The sequence below is a fragment of the Saccostrea cucullata genome, unplaced genomic scaffold (genome assembly GCF_032062105.1).
Source record: "Saccostrea cucullata isolate Sc308-1 unplaced genomic scaffold, CSIRO_AGI_Scuc_v1 ctg708, whole genome shotgun sequence".
NCBI lineage: Eukaryota > Metazoa > Mollusca > Bivalvia > Ostreida > Ostreidae > Saccostrea > Saccostrea cuccullata.
The window spans coordinates 171,381-187,759 of record NW_026927674.1 but is presented as its reverse complement, the minus strand read 5'-3'; the positions used below and the strand labels follow the sequence as shown (position 1 = coordinate 187,759).

At 33.4% G+C, this 16,379-nt stretch overlaps 1 protein-coding gene across 12 annotated transcripts in view; it reads right to left on the bottom strand.

The window, feature by feature from the left end:
* The window catches only part of LOC134275165 (unconventional myosin-Va-like), a 58,883-nt gene extending 44,112 nt beyond the window's left edge, over nt 1–14,771 (bottom strand). For 8 of the 12 annotated variants that reach the window (XM_062757409.1, XM_062757411.1, XM_062757413.1 and 5 more), the window contains exons 1-12: nt 14,487–14,770; nt 9,395–9,436; nt 7,733–7,843; nt 5,385–5,496; nt 4,938–5,139; nt 4,058–4,214; nt 2,761–2,891; nt 2,393–2,487; nt 2,128–2,235; nt 1,731–1,837; nt 1,096–1,227; nt 716–849 (exon numbers count right to left, since the gene is read on the bottom strand). In XM_062757409.1, coding sequence (XP_062613393.1) covers nt 716–849; nt 1,096–1,227; nt 1,731–1,837; nt 2,128–2,235; nt 2,393–2,487; nt 2,761–2,891; nt 4,058–4,214; nt 4,938–5,139; nt 5,385–5,496; nt 7,733–7,843; nt 9,395–9,436; nt 14,487–14,513 — 1,358 coding nt within the window. In that variant the 5' untranslated portion in view covers nt 14,514–14,770. Of the gene's footprint in view, nt 1–715; nt 850–1,095; nt 1,228–1,730; nt 1,838–2,127; nt 2,236–2,392; nt 2,488–2,760; nt 2,892–4,057; nt 4,215–4,937; nt 5,140–5,384; nt 5,497–7,732; nt 7,844–9,394; nt 9,437–14,486 lie in introns of all 12 variants that reach the window. The other 4 variants (XM_062757404.1, XM_062757405.1, XM_062757410.1 and 1 more) reach the window with 3 other exon arrangements.
* Between the last annotated feature and the right edge of the window lie 1,608 nt (nt 14,772–16,379).

Genomic DNA, 16,379 nt, shown 5'->3' with positions numbered 1-16,379 from the left:
CCAATAAATTAATCATACTGTACAAATATTGCGATTCTTAATGAAAAAAAATAATTTGAATCAAAGTAAAAAATATTTCAAACAACTTCTGTCTATATATACATGTACACAAACTGTTTTGTACAACATGTACCAGGGTTAATCTGGTAAAGCGGGGCCTAATTTATCTGGAGATTTTGGTTCCTAGTTAATTTGTCTAGACATAAGAAGCGTCCAGATATCTGAATTATTAGTTAAACTAGACAAAAATAACATTTAAAAATTCTGTTCAGATGAAAAATTGTCTGGGTAAAGAAGCATCCAGATATCTGAAGGTGAACTGTATTACATTAACCCAAAGTCAAGACCTTCACAGCCTTTCCTTCATTAAAGGACTATGTAAGAAAATGCTGCATAAGAATATTAACTACATTGTGGACAACTACGGTTGACTTCATGATGATAACTTTTGTACCGTATATACTCGCCTATAAGTCGGTCCGCCTATAAGTTGGTTGTATTTCATAAGCTTATATATCATAGGGACTTACCTCATATAATACCATTCATTTTATAGCTTGCCTATTAGTTGGACATAGAGTATTGGACCAGAAATTAACTCCCAAACATCTGACTTATAGGCCAGTATATACGGTACATACCAATATACTTCTAAGACCCTTTATAATGCATCTACAGCTCCTATGGACCTTATAAGGATAACATTAGTACATACCCGTAGATATCTAAGACTCCTATAAACTTTGTAGATTTTGCTCCACTCTGTAGAGCCTTGTTTATCTTCTCCACAATCCAATCAAATATTTGTGCGTAGATGTGTTTGGCCAGAGCATCTTGTGCAAAGGATGCCTAAAAAATTTTAAATAAATTATTGCACTCCACATAAAAAAATCTTTTGAAGAAGTTTCTAATCTTTTACATTGTAAAATAATGTTCCTTTTACTATCCAAATCAATGCAAGAGACAATTTCTAAAAATTATGCAAAAATAAAAGTTGAATATTGCTAAAACTAACAACAACCCATAATTCACATCAATAACGTGTAACTCTGTTTACCTGGGCTAACATTAAAGGTTTTTGTTAACAATTCTTACCTGCGTTAATGTTAACGGTTTTGTTAACACCTCGCCGACGGTAACAATTTTTTTGTTACATAACCACATCCTCATCTGAGATTCCTCGATGCCCAGCAGTTTACACATAATGGTTAAATGTTTGTCGTCCTTCTGTAAAACCAGAAAATCAAAGTACTGAAAGTACTGATACATCATCATCAACACATAATGGTTAAATGTTTGTCGTCCTTCTGTAAAACCAGAAAATCAAAGTACTGAAAGTACTGATACATCATTATCAACACATAATGGTTAAATAATGTCATCCTTCTGTTAAATCAGAAAAAAGTTATACTTAGTTCCAATCCTCATAGAATAAGTTAACTGGGATAATACAAACAAACAACATAAAGTGATTTAGCTAATGAATGTAAAGATAATGTAATTATTGTTATTTGATGATAGAGCAGAAACTGTACATACTGAACTCATTCTGGAAATAAATAGGTCAGATGCTGACCTCATTTTTATACACAAAAAATATTTCACACATTGACCTAATTTTTTTGTTATACTATGTTGGAGCTAAAACAAGACACAATTACCTATTATTCTGAAGATAATTAGGCCACATATTAACCTCATTTTTATACATGTAACTAGGTCACACTGACCTTTATTTCAGACGATTCTCCGTCAGCCTCCCGTATTTTAACGTTACCAAAATGTAGGACAGCCGACTGAATCTGGAAGATCATCATCTGGTCCTTCTCCGAGATTCCTAAATCACAAAGAATCAAAAAAAAAAATTCTCAGACATCAAGATGTTTTATTTACGAGTCAGTGACAGCATTTCAACGGCATAAAAATTGGCTTTCAAAACCATAATGTTCATGGTAAGTTCTGAACAGTTGATATTACATGTAACTGGTTTCTATCAGCTCTGATATATTCAAATCTTTCATTTTTGTTACTTTTTATCTTTGAAATAAAAAAATCGAATAAAGGAATATTTAGATTGCTATTTGACACTGAGTATAAACTAGTTCCCCTCCTGGCTGGTTGCCTTACCCAGCATTGTGAAGGCCTCTCTGACAGACACTAGGTCCTCCCCGTCGTCCACGCCGTCTATCTCTGGAGCCTGACCGTGACTCGTGTAGTAAAAATCATCAGGGGACACTGAAGAAATAATTATACATAAAGAGACATTCATATATCAAAGACAACATTAGCACCAATTCATATGCCCTGACTCTGACAAAATTAAATACACAAAGACATATATAAAGACAGATGCACAAACAAACAGACCACACAGTCACAGATCCATACTTACACAGACAATACTTCTTAAATTCTGGTAGATCTTTGGAAGCACAAAGTTGATAGAAAATGTGGTAGTTTCTTTCTTCTGCAGCTTGATACACCACCCTGAAAAATTACCCAGAATTCATCAGAAAGATTAGTACCTAGAATTCACCATAAGGCTCTACACAGTACCAATTGTCTTAAATTTAATTTCGTATTAATCAAATTTTTTCTGTAAAAGGAGGATATGAAAATAACGAACAGTATTCAATCTCAACGTCCATTAAACAAATATACAAAATTGGAGCAGAGCAAACACGGACCTCTGAAACATCAGAGGTGGGATCAGGTGCCATGGACAGGTGCCATCTGTTTTATACAATGTGGTAAATTTACCTGGATTTCTCCAGTAGGTAGGTTCTCATGTGGGCGCCAATGATTTCGTTGTTTTTGTTGAAGGAGATTTCTATGTATTTCCCAAACCTACTGCTGTTGTCGTTTCTTGTTGTTTTAGCATTACCAATGGCCTGGAATCAGGAAATATGTGTTACATTCAAAATTACTGCAGAAGTACTTTTTTCCATCTATTTATGCTAATCTTTATGTTAGGCATGTACTGTCAGTCTAAGAAATCCACATAAATTTCTACCCACTGATTAAACATAAATAAAAATTCTACAGAATTTTGACCATGTAGTAAAAAGTGTATCGACAGTATTTACACACAGAAATGTCAGTCTACGCCAAAGTTTAAAATTTTTACAGGACAAAATGTCTGGTAAAAATAAAATTTTTACCAGACCAAACCATTTCTTACCAGACCGACTTTTTCCCTCCCCTTAAATCCATACATCATTATGATAGTGAGATTGAGAGGGTGGGTAGGATGGGGTTAATTCACACTGTGAAATTTAACCTTAAATAAATTCAGAGTGAAATAGACAAGTTAAATATTTATAATTTTTCTTTGTTAAAGGTATCTATTTATACAATTGCATGCATTTTTTACTTTATATTTGATTTATACAACATACACTGTATCAAATATTTTCTTAAATTTAATATGCACTTTCAATGCATATTTATTTTTTCCTGAAACAATTAATTATGGTTACTCAAGTTCAATGATCATTTGAAAAAAATTTTCCTTATGAGATATATTTTCCAACCAAACCTACGTATGAGCTATCTAAAGATCTGTAATCATTGACAGAGGAAATTTTAATTAAAATAAAAACGATCATGACAGGGTTGTAATACATAAAAATTAATCAGGTATTACAGCAAAACTCGGTTAGTACGAACACGGATATTGCGAATTTACGGATATAGCAAAGTCATCTTTGATCCCCAGCAATATAAATTTAATGAATTTCTTATACGGTTATAACGAATTACGGATATATCGAAGTAATTTTATGGGTCCCAGTGACTTCGTTATAACCGAGTTTTGCTGTACTGCTAAATTGGTCAAATAAAGGATATTTGTGGGGAATTTGACCATGTGTACCTCTTAATTTAGATTTATTTGGCCTTATTTTCTATTGGACATTTGGTCCTGTACACTGAATTTTTTTACCGACCCGACCTAAATTTTACCAGTAAAAACTGACGGTCCGGTGACTTTTGCATAGACTGACATGTGTTTGAGTTATGTGTTTGAGTTATTTGAGATTAGAGAATTTTTTTATACCTCCATGATTGGGTTGGATGCCAGGACTTTTTGTTCCACCTGAGTTTCTTTTTGTGATCCTCCGACCATCGCGAAATATCGCATGGCGTACTTCGCTGACACTGTCTTCCCAGCTCCCGATTCTCCAGACACAATAATTGACTGGTTCTTATCAAATCTGAAAAATAGGCAGTTAGTCAGAATGTGTGTACAAAACAACCTTTTCAGGGAAAAAATGATGTGCAAGTATTCATGCCAACTTCACAGATATGTTTATCCCATTCCAGGATCATGAAGCATCTAAAGCTTAAGTCAAATTCTTCATGTTATACTTAAATGTTATACTTAAATGTTGTGGAAGTCAAGCAGATCAAAATTATTGATTCACAAAAGTGCTGTAATTTGCAAATTTTCAGATCAATTCAGTAATTGATAAAAATAACAGTCAGTTGAAAATTTGACTTATTAATAAGTCTAAGTCTAAGTCTAAGTCTGTTTCATGACCATTGGGTCTGATTTAAATCGAAGTGGTACAAAGAGTACAAAACATTCCCTAATTTGGATCTGAATTTCCTTCAAAACTTGATCAGTAGTTTGAAAGCCCTGCAATTCTTTTCTTAACATACAAAATACTGTATACAGGGAAATTTTCGCCCCTTTCGCCCTTGCCTTATTTGGGCGAATTTAAAATGGGGTGAACTCATATAATACAGTATAAGTACTTAAAATAAAACTTTGACAGGACGAATTTTAAACGGGGCAAAATTGTCCGCAAGTGTGAAAGGAGAAAATAAAACTGGACGAAAATAACCCTGTATACAGTAATTAGAAAAGAGTTTGAATGCCAAATGGTATACATCTTATTAACATTGAATGTCTAGCGGTGTAAACCTTAGCATACCGGGACATGAGTTTGAATGCCTCCTCTGCCACGGCAAAGATGTGGGGGTCCATTGTCCCCATATCCTGACCGCTGTACATCTGTATGAGCTCATTGCCATAGATAGGTAACTGTTCATACGGGTTGATAGCCACTAACACGATGCCACAGTATGTGTAGATACAGTTACTCTCCAAAAACCGCACCTTTAAGTTGTACAGAACTGAAAATGGAAAATATACAGTTGCTCTCAAAAAACAGCACCTTTAAGTTGTAGAGAACTGAAAATAATCTAAAAAAATAATTTTAGCTAATGAAATCAACTGTAACTAAAGATAATTGTTATCATTAATTACTTAATGTTGTAACTAAAAGACATTGAATAACTCCTTCAAAATAGAAACAGAAATTCAAATTTGGCCAATGAAATGTTTTGTTATAAAATTGTAATGTTAAGATGTAACACACCCTCTGGTTCGTTGAGGTAGCTGAGTGATGTCAAATCATTTTCTCCAATCAGAATCTCAGGATTCCTAAGGTGAGGCAGTCTTTTTTTATCTTTGATTTCAAATTCTCTCTCCTGAAATATAAGTTTTAAAATTAGACATCTCTATCAATGCCTTGATATAAATACTAGTTTTCAAAAGAACAATTTTTTTTCTTTACATGCTAAAGAAATGTGGCATTAGCCTAAGAGTGACTTCAGTTTATGACAGGAAGATTATTTACAATGCGTTGACAGTTGTATGAATTTTACATTTTAAATTATTTGCTGTATTGTCATCACATGCAGTGTGCGCGAAAAACTTTTTTCAGCACTAGCCCAATCAATTAATGAAGAACAATTAAAATCAGATTTTGTATGCCCACATACTTTACAATATGAATTTGTTATATATATTAAACCAGTCGAAATTGATATTTATAGACATAACCCAGCCATAACCGGAAGTAAATGCTGATGTGTATTTTATAAACCCAAAGTGTACAAGAAAAACCGATTGCGGAAAGTCTACATGCTTAAACAAAAGAAACCCACGCACATGTAAAACGAAAGGAAACAATCAGAATTCTTATACTTATTTTATTACTTTTAAAGATTTATCAACAAATAAATGTAAAATGCATGCAACTTTTCACTAGACCGATTGGGCTAGTGCTGATTTTTTACTGTGTGTTTTTACTAGTGTTCGGGCATCGGGCTAGTCCTTTTGGCGCACACTGCACATGACTAAATACACTTCTACTGAAGGCCAATGTTTTCTAATATTAAATGAACAACCTTGAGTTACTCAATATAACACAGTCTTCAGTCCTGTGAAGCTTAAACATATGATCAGAGTTAACTACATGTAATAAGAGAAAAGTTAAGGGCTTAACAATAAAACAGACAGTGGTCAAAAAATTTCACGTTAGGACACATATACCCCCACCTGGTTAGGAAGAAGGAGATTTTGTGTCCAATAGTTGTCAGTGACAAGTGGTCTCTCATCAATTTTAATTAAAAGACATATAATTATGCCCCTTCCTGTATTAGATATTTTAAGATGAGAGAAATTTTGCTTTCAATATCTGTCTGTGAAAAGTGCCCTTTTAGTCAGTTTTAATGTGAGGACAAATATGCCCATTCTAGTTAGATATTCTTTAGGTGAGGTATATTTTGTGACCAGTGATATTGTCTGTGACAACTGACCTCTGAATAGATTTATTATGAGGACACATATGCCCCTCTTATTTTAATAGATATTTTTAACATGAGGTATATTTTGAGTCCTATTGCCTGTGACAATTGACCTTTGGTCAGTTAAGGTTTGGGGTCAGTGACTTAGGACGGTAAGTGTACTGTAATGTCCAGATGTGGTTTTTATGGACAGGACATAATGTCGGACGGTCGTTAACGAGATGTTAATGTCGCATATTAATGAGCACATCACAGAGAAAAACGTAACACTAAAGAGATCATAGAGAGAAATAAACCGGAATGTTGTATTATGTCAACAGGAACTGCAGTTATAATTAATTAATCATTAGTTAATTGTATTAATATATTCATAAATTTTTCTCTGTGAAATCTTAAACAGGATGTAAATTTCAAACTTTAAATTCAATGTATTATTATTATCTACCAGGTAAAAATAAATACGAAGTAATTTTGTATTTTCTGTAGGTCTTCATTAATATTATCTGCAGTACACTGGACAAACCATTACTTGTCAATAAAAGTCCCGATATTTTTATCTTTTATCTTATAGGCCTAATGACATGTTGACATGATGAGCAAACAATCTTAGGACGTCAAGATAATTAATAGTTTACAATTAATCAATGAACGTAATGATAAAAGCTCCATGTCAACTTTCTGCATAAAATCTGAGGATCTCCCTCTCCCTTCAACTTCAATCACATTGTCAAGCTCTCTTTCTTTTTCTATCTTTATCGGCCTCTCCCTTAGCCATTCTGTCTCTCCTAGCCATTCTCTCTACCCATGTCTCTCTTAGCCATTCTCTCTATCCATCTCTCTTAGCCATTCTCTCTATCCATCTCTCTTAGCCATTCTCTCTATCCAACTCTCTTAGACATTCTTTCTATTTGTCTCTCTCAGACATATGTCTGTCTCTCCCTTGGCCATTCTGTTTCTCTTAGACCTTCTTTCTATCCATCTCTCTTAGCCATTCTCTCTATCCAACTCTCTTAGACATTCTTTCTATCTGTCTCTCTCAGACATATGTCTGTCTCTCCCTTGGCCATTCTGTTTCTCTTAGACATTCTCTCTATCCATGTCTTTCAGACATTCTCTCTCTCTCTGTTATAATTACCTCTCCATTATCTTCTAATTGTATCTTTATCTTTTTTTGTCCTGTGTAGTTTTCCAGCAGCTCTGCCCCTAACCAGACATTCTCCGCATCTGGTACCCATATTCTCGCCCCCTGTAAATAATTGTAAAGGGTTCAAAATTGATTTTACGAAGTGCTTACTTCAAGTTAAATAAACAAATTCACTTCTTATTTTAAAGAATAAATACATAGAAAATATCTAAGTATTAAAATAACACAGAACAATATTGTTTAAATATTTCCACAAATCATTCATAATTATATATTACTATTTGGTTTGATTTTTATTTCTATACATAAAAAAAATGTATTTTAAATTCAACAAACTGACCTAAAATACAATTTTTTTTAAATATTTATCATGTTTGTAATAGTGTTCAAAAACCTGATTTAGAGTTCTTAAATTATAATATTTCCTCTGTCATTTTGTTGGCTTGCAAAATACCCATTTTAATATATACTATGAAATTATCAAGCATTATATATATATAATTTTTGGATTTTGTTGGTCACCCTAATACTTATAAATTTTAGATTGATTTTTTTGTATTAAATCATAATCATTATTGATTCATTGAATTAAACTAAACTAATTCCACAGAATTGAGTTTAATATCTAGCAGTATCTGTCCACAAATTTCCAATCCATGATAATTTAATCTCTATACAGGATTAACACACTAAAGTAAGAAATATAAGCAAAGTTGTATGATAGTTATCATGGTTATGAGTTAGTATGGAACATTAGCACTATATCTACAAAAAAGGCCACACAAAAAATATATTAGATTCTCATCCTGAAACATCCCCCCTTCCCCTTTCCATTGCTTTTTTCATTGAAAATTAAGATGAAAATCAGTTTGGCTGAACATCAGAGAAAGTTTTTATGTGGCCTTATTATGCCTTGTTATTATAATGCATCATTATAAATAATCTAATATCTAAAATACAGCTTTGTAAGTTATTCTAGAGTACAAAATAGTACTAATAAATTTATAGTTTGACACTTAAGGCCAATCTATAGCAGTAAATGTTATATTAAGACAATAACTAAACAATTCAAATATGAAGTTTATAGAAAATTTACTAATTCTTATTCTTGCCATGTTATTTGAAATGCTTCCCAAGAAATAGCAAAAAGTACATGTACACAAATATGAAGTTTATAGAAAATTTACTAATTCTTATTCTTGCCATGTTATTTGAAATGCTTCCCAAGAAATAGCAAAAAGTACATGTACCTTTATTTACCCCCCCCCCCCCCCTCCCCACTTTCTGTATCTAATGGCTTTTTCACCAAATTACTTTTATATTTGAGATATGCTTATAAAACAAATTATGCCTATCAAAGTAGTGTACCGATTTACAGTAACATTCATACCCTTCCCCCTAAATATACAAATTTAACTACCACTATACTGCATGAAAGTCCCATATTAAGTTGTTAGTAATGTTTGTCCCAAAAATAAAACCTGCAAGCTGAAATGACATTTTTGGTTACATTAATCTGCCTATTATCCCCCAACCCCCCCACTCAGGTTATATCAAGTTGTTAGAAAATATAGACCTCAACCACATGAACCCACAAGAACCATGTTAAATTGTTAGCAATGATCTTCCACCACAGGCAGAACATATACAAACCTTCACGTAAACTTGGCCGATTTCCGACTCCTTGAGAAACGTCTGAAATTGAAATCGGCGATAAATATCAAAGACGTGGGATCTTAATATTTCCATGTTTAGGAGGTGGATCTAAGAATTATGTGCCTTCAGAGTAACTCCTCTGTTCATTTAAGAATACAGGGTATTTGTGTTTTTTTTCTTCAAATTCTACAAATTTAGGTGCCACTATAGACTATACACTGCCTGACAAGATATCTCATGCGTGGATCAAAGAATTTAAATCTGAAAGCTCAGTGTCAAAATATCCATCAAAGCTAACGTGTCTGCCAGAGAAAGATCATTAAGTTGATACACAATTCTAATATTCCAGAAGTCTGCGAGTTCTTATCCACAGGAATTTGAAATCAAGATTGAGAATGCATCAAGAAACTGACGAGACTCCCATACTGCATTAATTGGTATTGATAACTTATTTCCACCAGAAAATCTGTGCCATACATGGCCATCTTATCGTAAATTCTCAGATTTTCTGGTACTCAGTGAATGAGTTATTCATTCAATATTGTACATGTCACTGCAAACTTCCAACATTTTATAAATATTTATAAATAATAACATGTACAGATGCTGGTAGGCCAGGCTTAACTAATTTTATGTTTTACAGCTTATGAATTTAAATATTCAGCGAGATCTTTGGTTGTTGCAATCATGAAAATCTTTATATTAAATAAAACTTATTGATGAGTCAAATTTTAACTTAAATTACCAATCCTTTGGATGAGACTGTTTAAACAGAGGTCCCATGTCATAGTACAATGTTACTGGCATGAAAAAGCTCCTTCCCTGCTCAATTACCCAGAGTCCTGAGTAGAGGACAAATTTTACAGCTCTCCAATGGCAAGTGGTGGCATCTCCATATGAGTTAAAAATTCTCAAAAAGGATTTTCATAAACAATTAAAACTAAACTCAAATTAGCATTGATAGGTATTACTCCTGACATTTTCACTATGTTAACTTGACTTCACTCCTTTTCTGAGTTTCATTTGAAAAAAAAAATTGAGCCTAAACATGCTAAAGTACAAAAGTTATACAATGTACAGAAGTGAAAAACTAACATCAACATTAATCCCTCATCCCATGATCACACCCCCTTTTCCCTATACTGTTTAGTCTGTGTTGGCCTGCTTCACTGTGAATCATTTCTCTGTAATTCACCAGTAATTGTTCATCATTATTCCAGTGAAATGTCAACCCAGGCTTATAGTGTAGATCTATAGAGCAGGCCTCACTCTGACTACATTATACATATACACACTTTCTGACACCAGCAGGGTTGCAAATAACCACTCGCCCACTATAGTATATATCCACATGGCGAGTAAGAATTTATATATACACCTTTTCCAGAATCAGATCGTAGTTTGTTTCTACTATTCAATGTACTTTCGTTTTCATATCCCAGACGGATTTTCCTGTGTTTGATCATTCAGCTGATTCCATTTTTCAACAAATATTAATTGTAGCTTTATTTCAGATATAAAAATATGTCAACCTAGTTAACATTTACCTTAAATTCAAAGAGTAATATTTATTGTAACAAGAATTCCCCCAACAACTTTTTGAAGTTCGTTTTCTGCCACTGGGCAGCCATTTTGGGTGTCCACTGTAAATACAACACCTGCTCAATTCAGTCCAGGGATGTTTAGCCCTCTCATTTATAAACCAAAAAAACCTGACATACCGACAATCAAACATTTTTTGAAGCCTAATTCAAAATACATGCCCGAAACAACTGAAATCAAAAGAAGCAAATTTGAATTGAATGATAACATGGAATTTCATACATTTAGTAGTGTCAAAGTCTGCAGGAAAAATTTGAAAATAAATAATGAAATACTATGGACAATAAAGTTTTTTTTCTAATGTTTTAATATTAAAAGATTTTTTGAAAAAGTGAAAAAATTGTGGGCCCCATAATATCAATGTGGGCTAGTAAAATTTGTGTAGTTGGGGGCCCACATGGCCCCTAAGGTTTAAATGTTATTTGCAACCCTGTCACCAGTGTTCTCCCTTTATTTCTCAGTATTAAAGAGTTTAGAGATCTGCAGCTAGCTGTTACAGGCTAGGGGCTGAGGTTTATAAACAAAACCTTAATGGACCTCACAATAATTAAATTTAGACTTTTAAAATTAAAAATTCTAAAGGATCATTTTTGTCAATGACTGGTACTGAAGCCGCTTAGTAAGGAGAACAAGGGTAAGTTCTGATATAAAAGGTTGACATCTCTAACAATTTCTGATTCACTACTGATTTGCTTACTTCTGTCAAATCCTCTTCCAATTCAAACACTTAATAGCCCCAGAAGTCTGTGTTCATTCATAACTTTGTTTGTGTTTAATTACTGGTTTCAAAAGGAAAAATGTATCTTGTGGGATATAATAAGCTTTTGGATTGTACTTGTTTATATTGATTCTATTGTACGTAAGTAGATCTGATCTCTATAAGACCAGATATCAATTCTGTACCGGGATAATATATACAAACTTACAGCATTGTTTGTCTGTTTGGTGGCATTAGTAAAACAATTGATATGTGGGAAGAATCATTTAAAAGCTACACTGTTTAGTCGAGAAAAGAGAGTTTGTGATCTGCTGTTCTGGAATATATACCTTACAGTTCATCATATGTGTGTTTAGTACAGCAAGTGTTCAAAAACATTTCTTTTGGAAGTATACAGAATTTTGGCGAGCACTTGTGAACGCTCATTCTGTTGAATATATAGACTTCATTTTTACATGTGTAAAAAAAATTACATGACCCGTTTTGTACAAATTGAAAAAACTCTCAAAATTCTATTAACAATATGAATGACTTTTGATCACATGGGGTTCATACTTTTTTTTATATGGTATCTGAACTAAACAAAATATACATGGCCACTAAAGCTCTTGGTAAAACCTAAATGTGTAAACATTGCCATCCCCTGGGAGTTGTCTTTTTCAGTTTCACATTTTAATTTATCCTTAATTTACCTAGAAGTCTTATAATACCTTGATGATCTAATCTCTCAGTGTGGTAATTCACCCTCTCTAAATCTGTCCCCCCCTCCCCTCCCCCCTCCCCCTCCCCCTGTTTCTCTTCCTTACTATTTTATTTATTTATTTATTTATTTTTATTTTTAGAAGACAGGAAACCAGTGGATTTAATTTTCAATGTAAACATGATAAACTCCGTTGAAGTACATGTAAACACTAAACAGGAACGATTTACACAGAGCATCTAAAACAAGATCATGTACCGGTAGTATTATTGTGTGTCAGGGACAAGACAGGAAAAAAAGACAATAGACAGGTCAGGGAAACAGGCCTTTCAAAATCTGTCAGTACCCAGTACTTTTACCTAGTTTTAATCATGTTCGTGCCAGCCAAGATATTTGACAAGAAAATTTTAAAACACATTTTATCAAAATTGCTTCCACAAGGTACCTCCTATGTTTACATCTATAAGTGGCATCTGGTTTTGAGAGATATGCTAAACCTTTACTTCCTAAATAGTCTTTTTTCCCAATGATTCACTTAAGAACTGCATGCATTAAACTATACACAAAATCTCCCTAAATCAACCATGAATTACGTCCTTTTTCTTTTGTTTGAAAATGTCTAGATTTCAGGACCTTATGGAAGATTTAAAATTCCTGTGACATAACTTTCAGTAACATAACCCTGTGATTGCGCAATACCCAGAATAGAATCAGCTGATAGATTTAACACTTCACACATCCTCCTACAGATCCTTTACATGGTTTTGTTTTACACGCTGAAATCACTCCAAATAAGACAGTTCCTCAACATTTACAGTAATACTTTCTACAGTATTTATGATATACATGTAGTACTGTGTATTCATTTGGGACTATTTTTAAATTTTGAGGGTGATGTGAAGGGGATATTTGAGCTTTATTAACATGATCAAATTAGATCCCTAACCATTATGAATCAATGTAACATATTGTCTCCTCTTTGTTTGTACGTGGGAGCAGGTTCAATGTAGGATCCAAACTATTTGTAAACGATTAATAACATCAAGGAATATCTAAACTATTCAGAAAAAGATTTGGAATTACAAGCACAGTTAAACTTCAGTATCTCTAATACTGGATACGTCAAAGTCATTTTGATCCCAACAACTTTTACTTACGTATTTTACCCCTGATATCTTAAATCTGAGGTTATTTTACCCCTTAATATCTTAAATCCGAGGTTATTTGTGTTTTTTTCTCGGTCCTTTCAAGTTCGAGATTTGACTGTATTTATGTCGAAAAGATATCAAAAGGAACCTTTACCAGTCAGGGGTGGTACTGAAATCAGTCATTTTTGAAAATGATGGATAATGATCATTTCTTCTAAGTATATAATGTACACAATTTTCTGATTTTTGTAAATATGACGTCTTTTCATCATATTTCCATTCTCAAGTCAATTTTCCCATCCCATTTACTACAGTAATTAGATATAGTACACTATCCTGCCATAGACCCTTGTGTAGAGAAACATCTTGACAAGTAATTGAAACCAAAATAATTTAGTGCGCCCCCTAAAACTAATGAGATAATTAAGTGTGCCTAGACCTAACAATTTGATAAAAAATGATGAAAAACAGTCATTTTTAATATCAGAGATAACTCTATTTCTAAAATAAATTTCAAAATAGAAATGGCTGTTTTTCATCATTTTACTAAAAAAAGATGAATTTCCATCATTATTAAAAATCAATTTAATGACTGAAAATCATCATTTTTAAAAATGATGGATTTCAATCACACCCCTGACTGTTTACAAATGTTACATACGCCTATCAAAAAATAACACTTGTATAATTCTTAGATCCGCCCCTCTCACCTATATATGACAGGTGTCAAACAGCACCTGTGTAGGGTTAATTAGTCATGTACATCAAAACAATGACATGTAGATAAAAATAACGTTTTCTCATTGACTTAAAAATGTAATTCACGTGTCAAAAGCCGGCTTAAAGGGCCCATTCTCAGCTACCTCACAATGAGTAGCTACCACACTTTGACACGTTTTTTGTTTTGAATATTTTCCCTACCTGCACATAAAGATCCGCGGAAGTCATTGTTTAATGGCGCCCCCTTCGTTCACACTTGTCGTCAGTGATTTATTTTTATCCTGGATCGAGTCTCATGGCGTCTGTCCTCGTCTAAGTATCATATTTTTTGTTTTCTTTCTGACCTTAGAGTTTTCTTCTCAGTCTCTGTCCGCCCACCCTAAAAATCCGAGATTTATCTCTGATCTTGTCACCTGCACGCTTTAACGGTTTTACAGGTGCATATCAAACGTTCCGCTGACGACCTGTCACCTATCAGAATGATCTCAGGTATTTTCGTCGAGTTGTCCGCATGTGTGGAATCTCGATCCCGACGAAAAATTTCTAGATTGAAGAAGCTGAGAACATTTTCATTTTGCGGAATCAAAGAAGACTAAATTTTACTTTTTGACGTTCCCAGTAATTCTACAATGAACATACATGTAACTAATGGGAAAAAAGTAAAAAAAACTAATCGTATGTATGTAAATGTCTTCGGGAGATTTGAGAAGGAAGGCCGGGGGGGGGGGGGGGGATCGTTGTCCAAATGATTAAGTTAACACAAATGCTGAATTTTTTCAAGACATTAAAAATTAAAAATGAAGTTAAAAAATAAAGCCACATACCGATCTTTTTCTTGCTTCATATGTATCACCTCTCTTTCTTAGTCATGGTGGTATATTTATTTCTTTATTTTTGACACCTACAGTTGTGTGCCAAATGTGAAGATAATTTTTTTCTCTTTATTATATATTTAATTGAAAACAACATTTCGTAAAATCACTGGCAAATGGTCAATTTTTGTCCAATTTAATCATTTATTTTTAGAAAGCTATTGTTTTTATCAACTACAACAATTTCTTAGTTACTCAAGAAGTTTGTGATAAAATCTGTCATACCAGTGTTTTAATGTCGTGTATCGTTTGGACGAAAATTCTTCTAACTTTTAAGGAAATAAATGTTTTTCAATTCAATTCAATTCTTTATTGGCACTAAAACACATTTTTATATACAGGAATGTGTTGTTAGACATATATTACAAAATATAAAACTATTGTAAGCTTGTTTCCAAGATCAAAAGAGTCCCTGATATATAGACAGATTTGTTTTGTAGATATAAAGTTATGTGGATTAAGCAAACAAGATAAGGTATTTAAAACATCTAGTAACCTTGAATACTTTTTTCTGACATTTTCATACACAGGACAATCAAGTAAAAAGTGCTTTTCATATTCAACAATAGTTTTAACATTGGAAAAAAATCTATTTTCTCTAGGAACGACAGGGTTACTAACAATATCTATCTGTTTCTACATACGACTTACAACTTATGTGCACTTAACTTTGAAATATAAGAAAATAAATTCTTATTTAGTGGAAAACACAAGTATGGTTGGATTTCGTTAGCCATGTAAAGTCATAGATCTAGTGGAAGGAAACCATAAACAAATTACCCTAGACCTCCAGGTTGGGGGTTGAGAGTAGGGCTAACAACCCTGCCCTGTAAAAGGAAAAAGTTACGGAAACAGCAACAAGCCTTTACTACATCGTGTGAAAGGCCTTCCGAGTTAAATAAGACTCGTATGAATGCTGGTAATCAAAGCCATAAGGACGTTACAAGCAGAATGGGGGAGGTCCTGAACACCACTGAAACCAAGCTCTGACTAGGACATTGGAATGTGAGGATAATGTATGAGACAAGCAAGCTGGTACAGGTAACATCTGAGATGAGACAGTTTAATCTACATGTCCTAGAAGTGAGTGAGAGCAGATGGACTGGATCTATAGAAAGATGGGACCAACACAGGAGAAACCGTCCTTTACTCTGGTAGAGATAACAACCTACACCGTGAAGGAGTGGCCATCATATTCAGGAAAGGTGTAGAGCGGTGTCTG